Source organism: Equus przewalskii, chromosome 2 (genome assembly GCF_037783145.1).
Source record: "Equus przewalskii isolate Varuska chromosome 2, EquPr2, whole genome shotgun sequence".
Lineage (NCBI taxonomy): Eukaryota > Metazoa > Chordata > Mammalia > Perissodactyla > Equidae > Equus > Equus przewalskii.
Genome location: NC_091832.1, coordinates 61049758 through 61066590, shown reverse-complemented (window position 1 = coordinate 61066590; position 16833 = coordinate 61049758). Strand labels below are relative to the sequence as shown.

The window sequence follows — 16833 nt, the reverse complement described above, 5'->3', positions numbered from 1 at the left end:
GTCACATAAAAATTATGGGGCACAGCTTAGAAGGAAATCTATGCACTTGATTATGTTAGAAAAGAAGAAAGCATCCATCTCAAAAAGTAAACACGTCTGTTTCATGAAGTAGAAAATAAGGACAGAAAAATGAATGTAAAGAGAGGAAAGATTGGGGCCAGCCCCATGGCCAAGTGGTTAAGTTTGTGTGCTCCACTTCGGCATCCCCAGGTTTCGCTGGTTTGGATCCTGGGCGTGGACCTAGCACCGCTCATCAAGCCATGCTGAGGTGGCATCTCACATAGCACAACCAAAGGCACTCACAACTAGAATATACCACTATGTACTGGGGGGCTTTGGGGAGAAGAGGGAAAAAAATAAAGAAGATTGGCAACAGGTGTTAGCTCAGGGCCAATCTTTAAAAAAAAAAAAAAAGAAAGGAAAGATGGAGTAAAAACTAAAGCAGGAAATAAAATAGAAAACAACAGAGAAGTTAACAAAAGTGCCATCTCACTCCCAAAGGTGTTGATATCCTTTTGTCTCCATGCATGGGTGGAAGATATTTTTTGTTTTTCTTTTATTCTCATTACTCATGTGAAAAGAATAGGGAGATGTCAGTATTCTAGTTTCTTTATATCTATCCCTGAATCACCAGTCTTCCACCTCATGTAAAAATCCCTCTCCATTTAAAATAATGGAATTATAACAATAGCCCCTTTTCTGCTCCACTTTTCTGTCTTTAGTATAGTCCTTCATATCATTAGCCACTTTTATTAAAGTTTCTGGCAATCTAACTGAGGATTTATCTTAAGAATTTAAAACAAAAACAAAATAACTGTGGTTGACTTATCCAACAACTCATCTTGGATCTATTCAACCTCAGAAACTTAAAAACATTAGTATATCATTCTGTGACCATAGCCCTTCTGAAGGAACAAACAAGCAAACAAACAAACAAAAAAGAAGTCTAAATATAAAAAATATTAAGACCTTAAAGAATGTAGGTATTTGATTAGTGAAACTTAACCTTTTAGAGATCAGTTGCATGTGAAATGAAAGTCTATGTTGTGGTAAATTAATGTTGTTGGAGTCAATGTTATTGGTCATTTACATCATCAATAACTCCATCACTTTGGTTTCTCCATTTTCTCCAACATTAGCAAATAATTCCTTCCCTCACTTTCTGACCTGGAAGCATCACATGGAGAGTTATTTGGAGCAGCATTCTGTTTTCAAGCCTCTTTTTAATTTTTTTTTTACATATCCCTCGCTTGATCTCCCTAGTCCACATCCATGGTTTAAATATTATTTATATGTTGATGCCTCTCAATCCCAGTCTAAGCCCCAGACTAGAATATTTCACAACTTAGTGGGAGTCTCCAATTTGGTAAACTCATAAGGACTTCCAACTAACTAAATGCATTCAACACTGAACTCTTCCTCTCCCTGGCCAGATTTCTTGACTAGAGACCTGGCATCCTATGTATTGTTAGTGGAATAATCACCAACCTAGTCTCTCACCATAAACCTAGAAACTTTTGAAGTCTCTCAATTCTCCACTGCACTTATCGACTAGTCGAAAAGTAAATCAATTTTTAGTATCTCTTGACAATATCTTCTCTCCTCCATTCTTACAACTACTGCTCTACATTTCAAATATGAATTACTGAAAAGCCTTCATACACATTGCTTAAAATGGATGATCTAAAACACCTAACTGAAAAGAGACTTGTCCTAGTCCATTTGGGCTGCTATAATGAAATTACCATAGACTGAGTGGCTTAAACAACAACATTTATTTTTCACAAGCGGCAATGTTGCCTTCACCTCAGGTTCAAAGGCTAGCACTACTGGCCAGCAGAGCAATGGGGGTGGGGCCGCCCTGAGCCACGGTGGCTTGACCCTCACTCAAGAGAGCCACAGGGGTGTAACTCCCCACCACAGTGGTTTCTGAAGGTGGAACTGCAGCCCCATTGGGTCCAGAATATAGAGCGTGGAGCCAAAGAAGTTTATTCTCAAGCATTAAGGTCTAATGATGTTTGCCTTGCTAGGCTTTGGACTTGCTTTGGGACCTGTCATCCCTTTCTTTCTTCTAATTTCTCCCTTTTAAAATAGGAATGTCTATCCTATGCCTGTTGCACCATTGTATTTTGGAAGCACATAATTTATGTAGTTTTACAGGTTCACAATTGAGGAGGAATTTTGCCTCTAGAAGAATTATACCTAGAGTCTCATCCATATTTTATTTAGAAGATATTTGGATGTGACTTTTGGACTTGAGAGTTGATGCTGGAATGTTAAGACTTATATTCATATGTTGAAGCCCTAACCTCCAATATGATTGTATTTGGAGATGTGCCCTTTTGAAGGTAATTTGATTTAGATGAGATCATGAGGGTGGGGCCCTCATGATGAGATTGGTGCTGTTTTAAGAAGAGATACCAGAGAGTTTTGCTTTCTCTCTCTCTTTCTGCTATGTAAGGATGCAGGAAGAAAGCGGCCATATCCAAGCCAGGAAAAGAACTCTCAGCAAAACCTGACCATGCTGACATCCTGATCTTTGACTTCTCAGCCTCTAGAATTGTGAGAAAGTAATTTTTCATTAAAGCAGCTGATGCAAGCAAAGAGGGATTAAACTTTAATTAATACATTTAAATTACAAATTGTGAAATACATACATTATAACTCACAGAAAATAAGTCAACATGGAAGAAGAGCCACTTGAAGAATGGTGAAATTGAAAACATTCTGTAACAATTATATACATAACCACATGCAGATTTCTCATATGTACAGGCTAGAATTCATAGAGTTCTGCATATTAGAACTTCTTTTAGAAATGGATGTTTATTCCTGACAGTCAATCTAAAGGTCAAATACAGCTTTTTCAGTGAATAACTTGACACATTTTTGTGTTCTGAAGTTCTGACTCTTACGTCTGCTTTATTGTCTGCCAAAATATCATTATTTCTGTACATTCTTAGAGCTATTTTGTTTCTAGGATGTTGGGAAGTGATTCTTAATTCCAAGAGTAATAAATCATGTTCTCAGGGCAAGTTGTAGAGTCGGTCATAGAAGACATTTACTTAAAACTTTTCAGAATACAGAAAACAACACAGAACATTAAAACAATTACCTATGTTATTGGATATCACTATGCATATCATACATATTTCATATCCACACACACACAACATTAAATTACTAGGTGGATAAAAACGTTAATTAGTAGACCTAATATTTAAAAAAATAAAAATTGCTTAAGAAGAGAAGGCTGATTAAAAAAAATTGTTTAAAACATAAGAGCTAAAGAACCACTGCCTGTAGTAGGTATAAAAAATACAGTAATATAAGAGCAGTTATTCCTAGGAATAATAAATAAATAAATAAATAAATAAATAAATAAACATCCCTATTGACTCCAAACTCAGAGTCTTCTAATTGATAAATTAAATTGAAGCTTGAGGCAGTCAGAGGGTAAGTAATTAAAATTGAATCCAGAGTAACTCTGAAAATTGGGATGATCTATTTTGAGTGGGTTACACATTTATATTTATGAATGAGTGGGCTTGGATAGAGTGTTATTATTTAGCTCATTTCTAATTATTAAAAAAAGTTATTTTAATATCACAATATATGACCGTATATATATTGCATTTCAGTATATCATATCTTCAGAATATCATAGATATTCTATTTCAGTATATACATGTTTTGGATTGTTATAATAAAACATTATAAAAAATGATTTAAAAAGGAAAAATTAAAGACAAAATAAAGCTAATGAAATGTATGTTAGTGATAGTATTAAAGGCATTTTTCTCAAAATATGATATCTGAAATGTCTTAAATAATATAGCCAAACATTCTTGCTTATCAGGCAAATATCTGCTATATTTTGTAAATGTGAAACCAAGAACAGAGTAAGAAGTGGTATAGTACTAAGTGATTTGATATTTTCTTTGAGCTGAATGTGTCAGACATCTAGCTCATCAAATCATGAACTGTCTGATCAGGAAAAACCACCCCTACTCCTGTCATAGAATAACTCATATTCTATGATGGTAAGGAAAGTAAGGTAAGGAAAGAAGAAGGGATGGATATTAAACACACAAACAAACGAAAAGACTGGACTCTGTTTTCTGTTTGAATACAAGAGAATGCTATGGTACACAGTGACTACACATATGGAAAGATGATTTTTTATCTTCCCTTTATATTTTGGAGAAAACTAAAGCCTGCCTTTGGGGGAGATCAACATTACAGCTCTCATCGGCTTATTGCAGCTGTAAATAAGCAATTGTTGTCTTATCCAGATCATTAAGCATTTTTATTTAGTTGCAATAAAGACTAGCCAATTTAAAATTAAACAGAAAAGTGAATATCAAAAGCTCCAGCTGTATAAGACCTCAAAATTTGACATGAAATGAAAATTGTCTTGTGTTATAGTTACACTCATTTAAAGAAGCTCAAATCAATTTTATTCATACATTTTATAAAAAGAGCAAATAATCAAATGTACATATCAAGTGTACAGGTTCAAAACTTAAATGTTAAACTTAATTCACCACAAGCCTTTACTAGCTCTCACTTTTCTACCTTTCCATACACAATGTCCTTGGAAAACACCAAAAGGAGCAAGCTTTGATTTCAGGAGTTGATTATTCTACTATCCTCTTTATTGGTCTCCTTCCTTCAATTTTCAAAAGTCAGCAATTGAAATTAGACCTCCCTGAGTTTCCTTAAAATGCACTTGATTATGATATCCTCTATTTAGAAACAGTAGGTTCTTTCCCTATTGCTCAGGACAAAGTATTGTTGCTACAGCCCATCTCTTAAGGCACACCGTAATTGAGTCTCACACATTACAGCCAATTCCCTCTAAAACAGCCCCAGCATTCTCTTCAGCAACCCTTTGTACTTTAAGTCGTTCCTCTTACCCAGAAACCTTCTCCCATCCCACCCTATTGATATTCAATGTCTCATTCTTCAAAGGTTGTTCATCATTCAAAGTTAAGCACACAACTTTCCAACTCCACGAAGTTTTCTGCAGCTACAACATCTGTGTATGTTGCATCATCTGTACATGTTGCATTCAGTAATCAACTGAATCACAGCAAGATATATTTACTTGTGTTTTTGTTTAATATTTTCATAAATATTTATTCCAAATCTCTAAAGATATATTTTTATTTATTGTGGCATATAAGCCTCAACTAAGAAAATATGCCCATAGCTAAATCTTTCCAAATTTATATTTAAAAAAAATGTTAATCCACATCTATTGAGTACTCACTCTTTAATGAGCGTGATGCTAAGTATTATTTTAATGCAAATGATAGTCTTATTTCAAAGCTTCCTGTTACTTTTATCTGGGTACTTTAATCTATTACTTATACCTATTTACCCACCAATCTGCACCCAGTTGGATAAAATGCCCCCAGATTTTCACGGTCAACTTGATTCCTCTTTCTGCTTTGAGATATGCAATGTTAAGCTGCCCTAAATCTTACCATTTTAGGAACAAACTCTTAAATAACTTAGCTGTCACACTAATTTCTGACTATCTAGGAGTAAGAAATAAAGCAACTTAATAAGGCCTTACTCTGTGTCTTTTCTCTGATGCATCTAAACTGAAACACAGAGAAAAGAAAATGACTGCACTGAAGATTGAGGCATCTCATTGGTTTTTTTTCATTTCATTATTTTTTGGTAGGTAGAGGGTTATTCTCTGGGAGTCCACAAGGTATCTTTACTTAGAATTATTGAGAATTAGTTTTGGATTTTTTTCAACCACTGTGTATTATATTTACATATGGATCAGATCTTGCATGATTGTATAATTGGATCAAAATGAGTTTCAAATTGACAGGACTTAAAATGCAAGACACTTGTTTCTTGCATTTAAAATTTCTTTCTTTCTTTTTTTTTTTTTTTTTTTGAGGAAGATTAGCCCTGAGCTAACTGCTGCCAATCCTCCTCTTTTTGCTGAGGAAGACTGGCCCTAAGTTAACATCCATGCCCATCTTCCTCTACCTTATGTGTGGGACGCCTACCACAGCATGGCAGTGCCAAGCAGGGCCATGGGTGCACCCGGGATCCAAACCGGTGAACCCCGGGCTGCCGGGAAGCGGAACGTGTGAACTTAACTGCTGTGCCGGCCCCTAAAATTTCTTAAAAAACATTTGATGACGATTCTTATAACTGATTTTATAAGGTTGTTAAAAATTATTGTAAGAAAACAACATTAAATTCACCATCAACCTATTTCCAAGAATATAATTCATCAGTGTTAAGTATATTCACATGATTTGACTACGTTCAATATTTCTTGAAGGGAATTATATAGTATCAGTCCTTTTGCAACTGGCTTATTTCACTGGCATAATATCCTTGAGGTTCATCCATGCCATAGTACATGACAGTTTTTCCTCCATTTTACAGATGGCATAATATTCCATTGCATGCATAAAATTTGTGATGGACATTTGGGTTACTTCTACCTCTTGGCTATTGTGAACAATGCTGTGATGGACATGGGTGTATAAATCTCTCTTTAAGATCATGTTTTCAGTTTTTTTGGTATATATCTAGAAGTAGGATTTCTAGATCATATGGTAATTCTAATTTCAATTTTCTGAGAAACCTCCATACTGTTGTCCCTAATGGCTGCCCTATTTTACATTTCCACCAAGAATACACGAGAGTTTCAACTTCTCCGCACCCTCGTCAAGACTTATAATTTTCTGCTCTTTTGGTATTGGTGGTCCTAATGGATGTGAGGTGACATCTCATTGTGATTTTGATTTTGATTTCTCTAATTACTAGTGATGTTGAGCTTCTTTCCATTTGCTTATTGGGCATTTGCACACCTTTTTTTGGAGAAATGTCTATTTAACAACCTTTATGCATTTTTAAATAGGGTTATTTTTGTTGTTGTTGAGTTGTAGAAGTTCTTTATACATTCTGAATATTCATCCCTTATTCAATATATGATTCACAATTTTTTCCCCAATACATAGGTTACCTTTTCACTCTGTTCATTATTTACTTTGATGTGCAGAGATTTTTAAGTTTAGTGTAGTTCCATTTGTCTATTTTTTATTTTGTTGCCTGTGCTTTTTTGTGTTATATCCAAGAAATCATTGCCAAATTCAATTCCCTTATGTGTTCTTCTAGGAGTTTAATATTTTTAGATATTACTTTTAGGTCTTTAGTCCATTTTGAGACATTTTTGTACAGTAGTTCCCCTTTTCCACAGGGGATACATTCCAAGACCCCCAGTAGATGCCTGAAACCACAAATAGTATTGAAGACTATATATAGTATGTTTTTTCTTATACATATATACTTGAGGTGTATGTATAAGACTACACCTCAAGACTATATCACAGCAAGACTAGCACAAATTTCTTTTTTTTGTCCTTCATAATTTCATGGAGAGAAGGTTTGTTTTTATCAAAGATCTTAGCAACTTGAGCATATGATTTTTCTTTCCTTATGAAGTCTAGAACTTTCACCTTTTCCCTTAATGGAAGCGATTTATGACTTCTCTTTAACATGCTGAAATGCCAGCATCACTACTCTTGGATTAGCAGACATTTGGTCCTGTCCAAAACATCCATAAAACGTTGGGTCCATGACAAAATTTCCTTGATATTTGTTCATATCCAAGCAAGAGCTTTTCATGTGTAGTCTTTATTATGCTGAGCTATTTTCTTTCTCTTCCTAGTTTTCTTGAGAGTTTTTATTTTCAGGAAAGGGGGTTGAATTTTGTCAAACACTTATTCTGCGTCTTTGTAGATGATCACACGATTTTATCTTTAATTATGGTAACGTGGTATATCACATTAATTGATTTTCACATGTTGAACCACCCTTGCATCTCAGGGATAAATCCCACTTGATCATGGGATATGATCCTTTTTATGTGCTTTTGCATTTGGTTTGCTAGTATTTTGTAGATGATTTTTGCAACTATATTCATCAGGGATATTGCTTATACTTTTCTCTTCTTGTGGTGTTTTTCTTTGGCTGTGCTATCAGGGTAATTCTGGCCTCATAAAATGAGTTTAGAAGTCTTCTCTCCTTTTTAATTCTTTGAAAGAATTTGAAAAGAATTAGTGTTAATTCTTTAAATGTTTGTAGAATTCTCTAGTAAAACTATCTGATCTTGGGCTTTTCTTTGTTGGGAGGCTTTTGATTACTGCTTTTGTTTCCTCACTAGTGATAGGTCTGTTTAGACTGTATCTTTTTCATGATTTAGTTCTAAAAGGTTGAACGTTTCTAGGAATTTAGTTTTTTAGGTTCTCTAGTTTGTTGATGTATAAGCTCATAGTAGTCCCTTATGATATTTTGTATATCTGTGGTATCAGTTGTAAGTCTTTTCTCTCATTTCTGATTTTATTTATTTGAGCTTTCTCTCTCTTTTTATTGGTGTGTCTAGCTAAAGATTTGTCAATTTTGTTTATCTTTTGAAAGAAACAATCCTTAGCTTCATTCATCTTTTCTATTGTTTTTCAGTCTCTATTTCATTTATTTCTGCTCTGATCTGCTATTTCCCTCATTCTACTAGCCTTGGGCTTCATTTCTTCTTCTTTTTCTAGTTCCTTGAGGTGTAAAGTTAAGTTGTTTATTTGAGATTTTTCTTGTCTCTTCAGGTAATCAAGCATCTAGCAATATGAACTTTCTTCCTATTATGCTTTTGCTGCAACTCATAAGTTTTAGTATGCATGTTTTATTTTTTTTGTCTCAAGATATTTTCTAATTTCCTTTTTGATTTTTCCTTTGATTCAATCTTGTTCGAGTGTGTTTTTAAATTTCAACCTATTTGTGAATTTTTCCCTTTTCCTTCAGTCTTTGATTTCTAGTTTCAGACCATTATAATTACAAAAGATATCTGGTATAATTTCAATTTTTTTAAATGTGTTAAGATTTGTTTTGTCACTGAATATGTGGTCTATTCTGGAGAAATATCCATGTGCACTTGAGAAAATATGTATATTTTGCTGCTATTGAGTGGAATATTCTGCATATGTCTTTTAGATTGATTTGGTCTAAGTGCTATTCAATTCCTTATTTCTCTGTTGCTATTCAGTCTGGATGTCCTATCCTTTACTGAAAGTGGAGTATTGAAGTCTCTTACTATTATTGTATTGGTGTCTATTTATCCCTTCAGTTCTGTCAATCTTTGCTGTATATATTTAGATTCTCTGATACTGGGTGCATATATGTTTATACTGCTTATATCTTCTTGGTGGATTGATTCATTTCTCATTATATAATGTCCTTCTTTATCTCTTGTGACAATTTTTGATTTAAAGTCTATTCTTTCCAATATAAGTGTCATCATTCCTGCTTTCTTGGTTACCATTTACATGGAATATCTTTCTCCAATCTCCGCTTTTAGACTATTTGTTTCTTGATATTGAAAGTGAGTTTTTTCCAGACAGTATATAATTGTCTTTTAAAAAACATTTATTCAGCCACTCTATGTCTTTTGATTAGGGAGTTTAATCCATTTATATTTCAAATTTTATTGATAAGGGACAATTTAACATTGCCATTTTGTTAGTTTTCTATTAATATTATTTTTCTATTGTTGTATTTTCTTCTCATTGTCTTTTTTCGTGTTTTGTTGATTCTTTTTATATTAATATGCATTGGTTCCTTTCTTTTTTTATCTTTTGTGCAACTTCTATAGGTACTTTTTGTGTGTAGTTACTTTGGGGCTTACATAAAATATCTTATAGTTAAGGTAGTCTATGTTAAACTGATAACAACTTAAGCTCAATTGCATACAAAAACTCTACACTTTGACTTCTTTTCAGTTCATACTTTATTATTGTCATCACAATTTACATCTCTTCTTATTGTGTATCTTTTAACATGATTTTTTCTTCTCTATTTTAACTTTTATACCAGAATTAAAAGTGATTTACACACCATAATTAGCTTAATACTCTATCTTGTTTTCGTCTATTATTTATATATGTATTTTATCCTTTCTTATGCTATCATGTTGCTGTTGTCTGGGAATGTCTTTATGTCACCTTCATTTTTGAAGGACAGTTTTGTCAGGTGTAGTATTCTTGGTTGACATTTTTTTTTCCAGCATTTCAACTACATCATCCCACTCGCTCCAAACTTGCAAGATTTCTGCTGAAAAGCCCACTTATAGTCTTATGGTAGTTCTTTTCTACATGATATGTTGCTTTCTCTTGCCACTTTCAAAATTCTTTGTCTTTGACTTTTCACAATTTGATTATAAAGAGTCTTGGTGTGGATTTCTTTAGGTTCATCTTATTTGAGACATTTTGGGCTTTGGGCTTCTACACGTCCATTTCTTTCCTCAGATTTAGGAAATTTTAAGCCATTATTTCTTTGAATAAGCTTTCTGGTCCTCTCTCTTTTCTCTTTTTGGGACTTCCATCATCTGTTTACTGGTCTTGTTGATGTCTTACAAGTCCCTTGCTTTTTTTATTCTTTTATCTTCTCCTTTGACTGAATAATTAGCAATGATTTGTCTTCAAGTCCCCTGACCCTTTCTTCTGCTTAATCTGGTCTGATGCCCTTCCTAGACTACCTGGTATCATTGGGCCATGTTCATATTTGGAGATGGGAAGAGCAGAAGCCAGCAGGATTGTCTTCTTATGTCATTTGGTAGAGGGATGGGAGATATCAGGCTTTATGAATGGTACCACTGTGTCTAATATAGGCTCCCATTCCCTGCCCTAGTTGTTGAGCTGAGATTGGCTCAGACTGTTGGGATTTCACTGCTGCCTTTGGAGGCAGATCAGTTAGCCAGTTACCTGGATATTGAATGAGAGTTAGTTTGGCCTCCCAGGGCTATTATATTGCCAATGTGGGTGGGTTTAACAGCCTACCAATGCACTGATTGTGGAGTTTCTTTTGGGTTGGCCTATAACTCTTGAAGTTGCCACTGTAGTGGCACTCAGTGATTCACTGAATCACCACACATGTGTCTTGGCTCAAGAGCAGATGCTGGAACACCTTACTGGTTCTTTGTTGAGCTTTTCCATTCTCTGTCACTTGGCCAGAGAGAGCAAACTATTCTTGATATTTTTGTCTATGCCTGCTCATGGTTCTGTATTAAAGACTTCTCCAGCACCCAGTTTGGCATATACATGAGACATTAAAAGAAAACCCAGGGGGGCCGGCTCCGTGGCCGAGTGGTTAAGCTCGCGCGCTCCGCTGCGGTGGCCAGGGTTCGGATCCTGGGGACAGACATGGCACCGCTCGTCAGGCTACGTTGAGGCGGTGTCCCACATCCCACAACTAGAAGGATCTGCAAGTAAGATATACAACCGTGTACGGGCCGGGGCGGGGGGGGGGGGGGGGGGCGGTTGGGGAGATAAAGCAGAAAAAAGAAAAGAAAATTGGCAACAGTTGTTAGCCCAGGTGCCAATCTTTAAAAGAAAAAGAAAACCCAGGGAACTCACCCTGTTGCCATTCCTCAAGTCTAGAGGTCTCTAGCCAGTTTGTCATCTCCTTTGATCTTTCAGAGGGTTTTTATTTTGTTTGTTTGTTTTCCATTGAATTATTTCTGGGGTATTAGTTATATTTAGAAGGAATAATCAGAGAAAACTGAACCTATGCCACCTTGTTCCAGAAACTACATTGGCCACAGGTGTTGGATAAGGTTCTATATTAAAAACATAATCAAATATAAAGACGTTTTGAGTAACACTCCAAGGAACATTAAAAGCCAAGTCAACCATTATTTACTATATAAAGAATCAAGCTAGGCATCTTAGGAGATACTAACACTTGTGAAAATACAAATAATGCTCTTGAGTACTTCCAGTCTGACAAGTTGACGAGGAGGGTAATGTAGGGAGAAGAAAAGAAAACTAAATAACATTTTTCTCCAAGGAGGTATGTGGTAAATACCATAAAAGAGATTTAAAAAATGAATACTTTATTACAAATATGTTTCTTAGATAATGTTATCAAGTAATTTATCACTTGAGGTTGGAAAAAAGGGGTACTATTGGGCCAGCCCCATGGTGCAGTGGTTAAATGTGGTATCCTCTGCTTCGGCAGCCTGGTTTTGTGGTTTTGGATCCCAGGTGTGGAACTACACCACTCATCAGTCATGCTGAGGTAGTAAGCCACATACAAAATAGAGGAAGATTGGCACAGATGTTAGCTCAGTGATAATCTTCCTCAAGCAAAAAAAAGAGGCAGTTTGGCAACAGATGTTAGCTCAGGGCAAATCTTCCTCACCAAAAAGAAAAAAAGAGGTATTATTACTTATGCCAATTTAACATGTGTAAATTGAGATAATCACAGCAATCCAAGATATATGGTCACTTTACCCTTAAGACCCTTTGTTTTAACTATTTATTGTAGAAACCTTCACACATATGCACATATTTAGAGAATAGTATAATGAATAATTATTTGCCTGCCATGCAGGTTTAATAACTATAAATCTATATCCAGTTTTCATTCTTCTATACACCTCCAGGTTTCTCTGCCCTATCAATATTTAAGAGCACGTTCTATGCAGTTTCTTGAGTCATTCCTTGATCAAAACATGCTAATCAATTTTATTGCATGCCTCTCTTTCTCCCCACCGGTCCTTCTCATAAGGACTTGCTTACATCTTGCTTTCTGTTTTACTTATAGGGCTGATGCACTAATGGTTCCACTCTGCCAGAAGACAGATCCTCAATGAATAGTCCTGGATACAGACCAGCTCAGAATAAGAAGCCAGACCACCTGTGACTCCCAGCCCTCTCAGCCTTCTTCTCTGGACCAATGTTTCCATATGGTGGCTTCATAATGACTATGATTGAAACTCTGTTGTACATGAGGATCACACTCCTGATACACTGGCTTGCAGTGTTTCTGTCCTCCTCTGGACACATGTGGCCTGAGAACCCCCAGTATCACAGTCCCCCAGAAGTGGTGATTCCCTTGAAGTTACCTCGTACTGGAAGAGGCATGAAACCTCCAGGCATGCTCTCTTACAGCCTGCATTTTGGAGGCAAGAGACATGTTGTCCATCTGAGGGTCAAGAAGCATTTGCTGTCTAGACACCTTCCAGTGTTCACCTACACAGACCAGGGTGCTCTCCTTGAAGAAAAGCCTTTTGTTCAGAATGATTGCTACTATCATGGTTATGTGGAAGGGGACCTGGAATCCCTGGTTGCCCTCAGTACCTGTTCTGGTGGATTTCAAGGATTGTTACAGATAAATAGCATTGTTTATGAAATTGAGCCCATGGATTTTTCTCCCAAATTTGAACATCTGGTATATAAAATGGATGAGACCCAATTCCCAACCACAAAATCTGACATTATGCAAGAGGACACTGTACACCAATTGGAGTTTCAAGAGACTGATAATTATACTCTGAAGCAAAGTTCTTATGTGGGCTGGTGGGTCCATAAGTTCCTTGTTGAAATGGCAGTGATTGTGGACCATACTCTCTACCTTCATTATGAAAAGAACGTCTCAAAGTTGCAGGATGATCTATATGTTATTGTAAATATAGTGGATTCCATTTATGAGGTAATGGGTATTAAGTTGTTATTACTTGGTATGGAGGTCTGGACGGAAAAAAACTACTTTGAAGTAGGTGATATAAGCAGATCTCTGAAGCAATTTTGTGAGTGGAAGTCCAAAAATTTTGCTCCCCGCGTGTCACATGATACTGCACATCTTTTTACATATAAGACATTAAGAGGATTAACTGGTTTAGGCTTCGTTGCAGGGCTGTGTAAATCACACAGAAATTGTGCAGTTGTTACTTGTGTTAACAAAACCTTGTCCATTATTGGAATTGCAATGGCTCATCATCTAGGTCATAATTTGGGGATGTTTCATGATGCTGACGAGTGTAAGTGTGCACATCCTACATGTATAATGCGCTATGATAACCCACCAATAACTCAATTTAGCAATTGTAGTTATAATTTCTTTTGGGAATATTCTATACGCCAGGCAAAATGTTTGATGTACACTGTGCATACAAAGGATGTGTTTACAATGAAGCGCTGTGGGAATGGCATTGTTGAAGAAGAAGAGGAGTGTGACTGTGGAATTTTAAGGAGTTGTTCAAAAGATCCCTGTTGTCTGTCAAACTGCACTCTGAGTTTTGGATCTATTTGTGCTTTTGGGCTTTGTTGCAAGGACTGCGAGTTTTTACCATCAGGGAGAGTATGTAGAAAGAAAGTCAATGAATGTGATCTTCCAGAGTGGTGCAATGGAACATCCCATATGTGTCCAGATGATGTATATGTGGAGGACGGAATTCCTTGTAATAGCAGTGCCTACTGCTATGAAAAAAGCTGTCATAACCGTGATGAACAGTGTAGGCAGATCTTTGGCCAAGAGGCAAAGAGTGCAAATAACAGTTGTTACAAACGAGTAAACACTAAAGGTGACCGTTTTGGTAACTGTGGTTTCAAAGACTTTTCATATGTAAAATGTGATAGCTCAGATAGCCTGTGTGGGAGGGTTCAGTGTGAGAATGTGACAAAAATTCCCCTTTTGAGTGATCATTCTACTGTGCATTGGACTCGCGTCAATGGTGCCATCTGCTGGGGTATAGACTACCATTTTGGGATGACTACACCTGATATTGGTGATGTGAAAGATGGCACAGAGTGTGGCCCAGAACACGTCTGCATCCACAGGAAGTGTGTCCATTTATCTCGCTTGGATAGTAATTGTTCACCTAAGTTTTGTAACATGAGGGGGATCTGTAACAATAAACATCACTGCCATTGCAACTATATGTGGGACCCTCCCAATTGCCTAATAAGAGGCAGTGGAGGTAGTATCGACAGTGGCCCACCCCCTAAGAGAGAGAAGATTAAGAAGATTTACGTGTTAGGATTTGTGCTTTTTTGGTTGATTGTTTTATTATGTTGTCTTCTTTTGCTTTGTAAGAAGAAAAAATCTAAGAAAAAAGACCAAAAAGTTCAGGCTGAAGTTAAAAAAGCAGAAAATGTCAAGACACAACAACCAAAAGAAAACCAAAATGTTCCTACTCAACAAGGAAAACATTTTCAAAACGTTCCAGTTCAACCTGCAAAAGAAGGTCAAAAATTGCAACATCAGTCTAGTGTGTCAATTTCTCAGAGTCAACGTGGGAAACAAAATCAGTCAATACAAAAAGGTGTATCTAAATAGGTATCTATTAAAAAAAGATAATTCTAGAATGTTTCTACTACTCTTCATTATTTTAAACAATTAGAATGTTTATTTTTCCTGAAATTTGTTTCTATATTTTCTTAGAAAAGGCATGGTACACAGGTGGTGCACCAGTTTTCAAGTTACTGCTTCTCAGCTCCAAAGCCACTTCCTATATTGTACTCTGCATTTTAGGAACCACATTTCTGCTGTACCAGCCCTCTACCTATAAGAATCTGCAATAGGGGGAATGAGTGGGAATTTGGAAATCTGGGAGATCTGTTTACTTCCTGTATGTCAATGTTACCTCAAAAACAGATTTTACACTGGCAGTTATACTTAGTTTCAATATCTCTTTTTTTCATGTGGAGAACCCCCATTCCACATTGAAATTTGGTGCAGAATCTTAGTTGATGATCAGAATTGGGATCAGAGTCAGAACTGTACCAGGCAATTAGAGTTTTTCTAGTTGTCTTCAATGTCATTGATTTCTAGCTTAATTATATAGGATTTAGAGAAAATACTCTTCTTTATCAAAACCATATAAAATTTGTTGGGGCTTTCCTTCTGGCCTACCATAAGATAAACTTTGGTAATGGTCCATATGCAGATGAATCAAAGTGAACTTAGCCATTTTGGGGTTTAGTACTCCCTCACTTTATGCGTCTATTCGATCAAGTTTGTTAATTATATACTGAAAATCTTCTTATCCTGCAAGATTTATTGTCAACTCTTTCTATTACTGTTGAGAGAAGTGAGTTACAAGTCTCCCTCTTGGTGAGTATGGACTTGTTTATCTCCATGTTTTTCACTATGTATTTGAAGTTATATTAGTGGATACAAACACATTTAGGATTGTCATATCTTTCTAATGATTTGCTTTTTATCATTACAAAACATTTTCCCTTATTTCTGGTAATGCTTCATGCCTTAAAGTCTTTATTGTCAGATATTAAGAGAATTACACTAATTTAATTTGGTTACCATGTGCATGGAAAAAAATCTTTTTCAAGTTTTTACACTCTCTACATCTCTAGTTTTAATGTTTCCAATAAACAGCATAATGCTAGATTTTCTACTTTATTCACTCTGATATATCTCAGTCTTTTACTTGGTTAATGTAATCCATTTACATAGGCCTTATATCTACCATAGTCTTATTTCTTTTTCTATTTTCATATACCTGCATTATGTTTGTTTTCCTCCTCAGTTGCCTATATTTGTAGTAATCAAATATCATTTATTATGCTTTTTTCCTCCATTTACTTATATTTACATAATCTTATTATTATTCTAATAGTTACCCTAGAGATTGCAATATACATCTTCAGCATCATATAGCACAACCCATATCATTAATTTAGCTCTTCCCAATACTGCTAGAACCTTAGACTTTTTGACTATTTACATGCCTCTCAGCCTTTGTGACAAATATGCTTGCATTTTGTTCTGCATATATTTATAATCCATAAGATAGTATTAGCATTGTTTTGTGCAGTGAATTTTAATTATTTTACCTACATATTGACTGTTTCTTGTGTACTTCACACCACCGATACATTCATGTTTCTTTCAGGTATCATGTTTCTCCTGACTTAAAAAGAAAAGTTAGTATTTCTTTGAGTGCTGGCCTGCTGGTAATGATTTGTTTCCCAAGGAAAATTTTGTTCTCTTTCATGCTTGAAG

General features: G+C 35.6%; 1 protein-coding gene across 9 annotated transcripts in view; it reads left to right on the top strand.

The window, feature by feature from the left end:
• Positions 1-15180, top strand: part of ADAM29 (ADAM metallopeptidase domain 29) — a 71991-nt gene extending 56811 nt beyond the window's left edge. For 2 of the 9 annotated variants that reach the window (XM_008542878.2, XM_070607678.1), the window contains 2 exons: positions 4975-5095; positions 12634-15176. In XM_008542878.2, coding sequence (XP_008541100.2) covers positions 12766-15147 — 2382 coding nt within the window. In that variant the 5' untranslated portion in view covers positions 4975-5095; positions 12634-12765 and the 3' untranslated portion in view covers positions 15148-15176. Of the gene's footprint in view, positions 1-4974; positions 5096-12633 lie in introns of all 9 variants that reach the window. The other 7 variants (XM_070607722.1, XM_070607717.1, XM_070607687.1 and 4 more) reach the window with 5 other exon arrangements.
• The last annotated feature ends 1653 nt before the right edge of the window (positions 15181-16833 follow it).